Source organism: Rhagoletis pomonella, unplaced genomic scaffold, assembly GCF_013731165.1.
Source record: "Rhagoletis pomonella isolate Grant_MI unplaced genomic scaffold, Rhpom_1.0 Rhpom_scaffold_00004, whole genome shotgun sequence".
Classification (NCBI taxonomy): domain Eukaryota; kingdom Metazoa; phylum Arthropoda; class Insecta; order Diptera; family Tephritidae; genus Rhagoletis; species Rhagoletis pomonella.
In genome coordinates this window covers 8,992,457-8,999,416 of record NW_023458558.1, presented here as the reverse complement: position 1 = coordinate 8,999,416, position 6,960 = coordinate 8,992,457, and the positions used below count along the sequence as shown (strand labels likewise).

At 38.7% G+C, this 6,960-nt stretch overlaps 2 protein-coding genes across 5 annotated transcripts in view; one reads left to right on the top strand and one right to left on the bottom strand.

Annotated features, from left to right (window-relative positions):
* LOC118736943 overlaps positions 1-6,960 on the top strand; it is a 38,836-nt gene that overhangs the window by 14,901 nt on the left and 16,975 nt on the right. The gene's annotated exons all lie outside the window — the stretch shown is intronic.
* LOC118736945 (glycine-rich cell wall structural protein) lies at positions 86-3,673 on the bottom strand. The gene is made up of 5 exons (XM_036467111.1): positions 3,477-3,673; positions 3,037-3,361; positions 2,345-2,981; positions 2,001-2,273; positions 86-1,255 (listed from the first exon to the last, which is right to left on the bottom strand). Exons 1-5 carry the CDS (start codon positions 3,480-3,482, stop codon positions 1,210-1,212), a joined length of 1,287 nt encoding a protein of 428 aa, XP_036323004.1. The 5' UTR covers positions 3,483-3,673; the 3' UTR covers positions 86-1,209.

The following is a 6,960-nucleotide window of genomic DNA, read 5'->3' as shown; positions in this document are numbered from 1 at the left end:
GTAAATCCTTTTATAAACATATATAACTTTCCGCATAACCGATTTCACCTTTTAGTTTAACTAAAAAAAAATTAACATCCGATTATTTCCATTTAGTAGTGTTTTTTATTGCCTTTTGGGTTTTATGACATTTTAATGGTATTATTATAAGATTATAGAGGACAATATTTCCAAGAAAAAATAAGTCTGCTCCTAATTATTTGTAGGTATGTGAAATAAAAATGTATCCTTATCGCACGGTTAACATTTTTATCTTTTGTTTTTATTAAGTTCTGAAATCAACCGCGCGTTGATTAGGGTTTGACAGTATTTATGGGTTAAGTCCATTATGCAATTAAAAAGTTAACCAAATACTTGCATATGTATTGAATATTCTCGTACATTATTATATTTTGTAATATTATTTTAATTGTCAGTTGCTGATTTAGATCATTGTACATTGGGTTCGGTTAGTTTCGATTCGGACAATTAACGTATTTGTAACACAAGCGAAATTCTAAAAAGGTATTCAATCAAACTGCAAATACGATCAAATAATAAGTCAAGGGAAAATTAAATACATAGGCTCAAAATTATTAAACATATTAAATATTACATACTCATTTTGATTGCATTGGTTTATAATACAAAACTTTAATTTTGATCGGGAAAGTGAATTGACACTAACAGTAGTTCATGCGGGCGAGTTGCGACGGTAGGCAACTCCTTGCACACAAAATCTTATATCTACATAATATAAATTATTGTACATTATAAAATGTAGTTGGGAGTAGGTTTCGGTTAAAATTCTTATGAAATTTACCACTATTTATTAAACACAGGATTAAAAAAGCCTTCAAAGTTGTCTGTAAACTTGTCATTTTCCTAATTCACTTTGTTATTTTTTTTTTTGTAATATTTAGAATTTTTATTTTACACTTGATTGGTAATATTTGCGACGTAATGTCGGCATACTATGGTGCTGCTTATAAACTAGCTTTTTGTTTTAAGTTATTATAAAATTGCAATAGTTTGTTTGATTTCGCATTAATAACTAATTTATGTGTGGTTTGCTTTTGAACTTTGCGCATCAAAGTTTTCGCATTCGGACGTTTCGTTATGCTTCGTTATAATTTCGTTATCATAACAGAAACACACACACATTCCACACTGTCTACTCAAGATTAACGCATTGGTGTACTCGCATTAATTTAAGTTGTTAAAAGTTTTTCAAAAGCGTTGTTGATTGGGCATCATATTTTGACGAGGGCCATTGCTGTATGTGAGAGAAATTATAAAATATATTTTAAAAAGATTTGATAATGCATCGAAGCAAATTAAGTACATATTAAACCTAGGGTACGCATTAATTCTTTTATAAACACATTTAAATGTAAACTGGGGCCGCAATCTGTTTCTGTACGATTTTACTTAAGTTCCAATTCCCCAAAATCACTACACGTTTCCACGACAGGTTGGGCTCCGTAAGCGGATCCCCCAGAGTATTACGCGCCTAGAGTTTCACTCCATCAGTTACCACAAATACTATTTGTTAATTTTCTGCTGTTACAACAACAACCACCACTAACGTCAAGTTGGTGCTTTCCCTACATCAATAGTCTACAAAACCATTAGTTATTAAAGGAGCTAAAAATTAAAAGCTGTTAACGACCGCACGTTTTTCAGTGCAACGACTGTCGGGTTTACATAACCGGATTAACACAGATTTACATCTGGCCATGGCCAAACCTGTTTATGGAATTTATGCTGTTACCAAAATCGCTACTTTGATTTGACATTTTGGGCTTAAATAATCAATTCTGCGGCTTAGTTGCAAATAAATTAACAACGTATTTGTCAATGTTATTGTGGCTTATTAACATTTAATTTTTTTATTGAGCTTTTTCAATTTTTCCTAATAAACAATCGTAGTGCAAAGCTCAAAAAAAAATATAAAAATATAAAAAAATTACAAACAATTTAACTAATAAAACGCCATCAGATTCTAACATTAAACTTACCGCTGCATTCCGCCACCTCGGCCACCACGTCCACCGGCCCCACCTCCGCGACCTCCGCCACGGCCACCACCACCTTGTGTTCCAAGAGGTGGGAAATTACTGTTGTAATTGGTTGGCGCAGAAAAACCTTCATTACCGCTTCCACCCATGCCCCCACCACCACCACCACCACGTCTAAATCCGCCGCGACCTCCTGCATTTGGTGGTCCACCAGGGCGATTGTTGCCAAAGCCGCCTTGAAATCCGCCCTGCGCCGGCATATTATTTCCAGGTCTACTCAAAATCAGAAAGTTTTAAATTTATACATAGCTGTTTTCCAGGCACCCTAAAAGTTCGATACTAACATATTTGGGCCGTTGTTGTTCCTCCTACTGAAGAGGCTTTCAATGTTGTTTTGTGGAACGCCATTGTTTTGCATTCCCCCTCCGCCAAAGGCGCCACCAGGGTTTCCACCGCCAAATCTTTGTCCACCACCGCGTCCGCCTGTAGGCAACGCAAAGCCTCGTCTATCCTGGCCTCCGGCGCCCTTATTACCTCCAAAGCCTGCGTTTGCATTACCCGCCATATTGCCTCCAAAATTATTACCAAAACCATCATTATCGTTGAAATTACCCATTCCGCCGAAATGTCCATTGCCCTCAATCTGTTGCCCTTCCCAATTAGGGAAATTTTGTTGCTGGCCTCCGTCGCCACCACCTCGGCCAAACGCTCGAGATCCTCCAGCACCACCGTCGTTAAAGTTTCCCCTTTGAGTGCCTCCAAATTTTCCATTACCACCCACTCCATCTTGAGGATTTCTTCTTTGGTAAGGCATGTTACGTTGCTGCTTGAACTGCTCATTGCGGATTGGTCCACCACCTTGACCGCCGAATTTATTTTTCTGTCCACCGAAATTCGGTCTACCGCCGGCAGAGCCCATCATACCCCCACCTCTCCCACCTGAAGCCCCACCACGGTTTCCAGGTCCGCCGCCCCTTCCACCTATGAAAGGGAAAATTGGCAAGATTAGACAAAAAAAAATAAGTAGTAATCTTACCGCCACCACGTGCTGAACCTCCCCGGCCTCCTCCTCTAGATCCCAGATTTCCACCGCGTCCACCTTGTGCTTTGTTTCCGCCACCTGCAGCGCCTGGTTTTTTATCCTTTGGCCTACCCAGCTCTACTACAATCATTTGTCCTTTGAATTCGGTAGCATTTAGTGCCGCTATAGCAGTGTTAGCCATTTCTTTCGTCTCCATGTGTACAAAACCACACCGATTCATAACATCGCATTCTACAACAACACCATAATCTTCAAAGAGATGACGTAGTTCCTCGGGTTTCGTGCCTTGCGGAAGGCTTCCCACAAATATTTTTGTAGTCTAAAAACGCAAGTTTTCATAATTGTTATACATACATATACAAATGTATGTGGCAAAAATATAGCCGACGTAAAATTCGCTTTGCATAGTGAGATTCACGTGCACGGGTACTTACCGCCATTTCGGTGGGGTATTGAAGTTATTTAGTTCTGCGGATGATTATCGGCGTACTTTAATATAAGTCGCAAAGTTTTTCACTAGTGTAAGCAGCTAAAAGTTGGCTAAAAGTTTTTTTTTCAATGAACAATTAACAAAAAATGCCGCTCGAAAATTGTGAAAATGGCGAAAGAAGGAACGAAGAGTACTGCCACATGTTTAAAATAATAGAAGCGATGCCAGACCTTTGGGATAGCATTTAACCCTCTACGTTCACAAATACCTGCAAAGGCCGAAAAGCAGCATTGCCATTGCGTCGCCTGGATAAGAGATTGTCGTAAGCGCCATTTTGACAATTTTTATTTCTAAATCGATTGCTGAGTGGAAGATCGACCTATCTCGGCAGCCAGTACGAAAACGCCCTATCCCAAAAAACTTTTCAAGAACGCCCTATTTCAGAATTCGTTTCAAAAACGCCCTATCTCAGCTGCCGATTCAAAAACGCCCTATGTCAGCACATTTTCAATACATTTGAAGTAAGATAGGGCGTTTTTGAACCGAATTCTGAGATAGGGTGTTTTTCAATAAAACTCTGAAGTAGGGCGTTATTGAAAAGTTTTTTGAGATAGGGCGTTTTCGAACTGGCTGTCGAGATAGGTCGATCTTCCACTCAGCAGTCGAAATGCAGTTATATATTTTAAAATAAGGTCTTTCTGTAGTTGTTATCAGTTTATAGATATCTCCTTTAGTTTCCGAGACATTGACTACAGCTTTTTCGATAATTCAGTAAAAATTTAGTTGGTGATGCAGTCATATTAAACTAATCAATATCTTAAAAATGGCGTTCACCATTTTTGGATATCTCCTTTAGTTTCCGAGATATTGAGCAAAAGTCTCGTTAATTTGGTAGAAATTTTGATAACATTTTGTCGTATTTCATACAAAGTGGCTGCCAAATTGTATATAAATGACGCTTACGACAAAATTTGACTAAAGAAAATCCTTCATAAACTCAAAACTAATTAAGTAAATAATTTAAGAATTTTGTGACCTAGTAAAATTTTCAGAGATTTCGGAGAATATCTATCTTCACATTCTTGAGAAATTGCATTCCAAATTTCAATCGCGATTTCCCACAACCTGCCGAAATTAACATACGACAATCTTTTACCGAAGCGACGATTGTTCGCTTTATTGTTAAACTTTTTGTTGAATGCGAGATAGATAAACTGACAGTTGTCCTCTCGCACCGCTCCCTTAAGCTGAAATTAGTCCAGAACGTAAACCTACCGGTACATAAACCCGAGACAACTGACACGATCTGTCTTACCAGAGTGCCATGTAAATGAAAACTCAACACCGCAGAATTTTTCTGTCGTTGTAGCCCGTAGCGCAGAAATCGGCGGAATTTGGATTTTTCCGTGTCAGCTGATTTCTTCCTTCTATAGATGGATGCAGGTAAGTCTATGAAAAGGCATTGATGACTAACAACACTGTAGTAAGCAACACTGAGGGCTTTTCTTTTCTAGCAAATAGTTATCAGGAAGAAGAATAATGAGAAAATTCATGATTCAATAATACAAGGTTAGATAAATATTGACAGCCGCGGTTTGACACTAAGATTTCGAACTCGCGTAAATGTACATATGCGATAGCGTGAACGCTCTTCGAAAACATATGTTCGAAAGTGGTAAATGTTGCATTTTAAATACAGCAAAAACGCTGCATAACCTTGTATTATTGAATCATGGGCTCCATGCAAACAAAGTATGATTGAACTTGACATTGCTCTCAGAAGAACCATCCTATAGAGTCAAATTGAAAAAAATTTTATGAATTTTGAATCGATTGTTTATATTTTTTGGCATAATAGTACCTTAAAGGAGAGCCTACTTGGGTTGTCAATCACACCTTGTTTAAGGTCGGTGTTATGCAGACAAACTTTTGTTTGCCAAATTAAATGGCGGCGGCTTAGTTTGGTCGGAGGTGGTTATGTCGAGTTGGCACAGGATTGCACGTTCATTATGGTTTTCCTGGCTATTGCCAACACGAAATGACAATTTCAGATGTACATAAAGCGCACAATTAATATATTTTTTATGATATCGTATAGGCAATTAACTGTGCCCTAATCTTTGAGGCTCCTACAGCAAAAATTCAGTTCTCTCTGCCTTTCGGTATCACGGCAATTTTTGTGTATAGCAACAATTGTCTAAAATTTTTGTATATGACACCGAATTTGCTGCAGTTTGGCCAAACAAAATTAGTTTGCTGTGAGAGTCGCCAAACTCGCTCTCTCCGAGTTTGCTGCAACACCAATTGCACGCAGTTTGCCAAACAAAATTTCTGCATAACACCGACCTAACTTGCTGTCTCCACAGGCAAAAGTTTTTATCTTGATAATGTTATCAGGCAAAATGTTGCCCATGGAGACCGCATATTGCTCTTGGCAAGCAATAATTATCAGAGCTTTTATCGGGGCACCGAAATTGCGCATATGGAAACTGTGCATTTAGACATTATTTCGGTTTCAACCGAAACTGTGCATGTATGCTTTATTTCGGTTCTTACCATATGCATTATTTCGGTTTTAAACCGAAACTGTGCATGTATGCATTACTTCGTTTTTTTTCATATGCATTATTTCGCTTTTAAAACGAAAGTATGCATATGCATAATTTCGGTATTTTCTCATATGCATTATTTCGGTTTTCAACCGAAACTGTGCATGTATGCATTACTTCGGGTTTTTCATATGCATTATTTCGGTTTTCAACCGAAACTGTGCATGTATGCATACCTTCGTCTTTCACATATGCATTATTTCGGTTTTCATCCGAAACTGTGCATGTATGCTTTATCTCGGTTTTAGCCATATGCATTATTTCGGTTTTGAACTGAAATTGTGCATGCATGCATTATTTCGGTTTTTGTTATATGCATTATTTCGGTTTTCTTACGAAAGTGTGCATATGGATAATTTCGTTTTTTCTAATATGAATTATTTACTTCTACTTAGTAAGGGTTTTAATCCCTAAGCGCCGCTGAAAGCCGCCTACGCAGAGAAAAGTTCTGCGCAAAAATACGTCCGCCCTTCTTTTCCGGCAATACAGAAAGAAGAATTCTACTTAGTAAGGTTATAATCCCTAAGCGCGGCCGAAGGCCGCCTACGCAGAAAGAAGTTCTGCGCAAAAGTACTTCCGGCCCCCTTTTCCGGCAACACAGAAATGAGAATTCTACTTAGTAAGGGTTATAATCCCTAAGCGCGGCCAAAGGCCGCCTACGCAGAAAGAAGTTCTGCGCAAAAATACTTCCGGTCCCCTTTTGCGGCAACACAGAAAGGAGAATTCTACTTAGTAAGGGATATAATCCCTAAGCGCGGCCGAAGGCCGCCTACGCAGAAAGAAGTTCTGCGCAAAAGTACTTGCGGCCCCCTTTTCCGGCAACACAGAAAGGAGAATTCTACTTAGTAAGGGTTATAATCCCTAAGCGCGGCCGAAGGC

Coding starts and splice junctions, on each gene's coding strand:
- LOC118736945 (XM_036467111.1), bottom strand. Junction 2,982..3,036: donor AGGTTCAGCACGTGGTGGCG/GTAAGATTACTA, acceptor TCCCTTTCATAG/GTGGAAGGGGCGGCGGACCT. Junction 2,274..2,344: donor AACAACAACGGCCCAAATAT/GTTAGTATCGAA, acceptor GATTTTGAGTAG/ACCTGGAAATAATATGCCGG.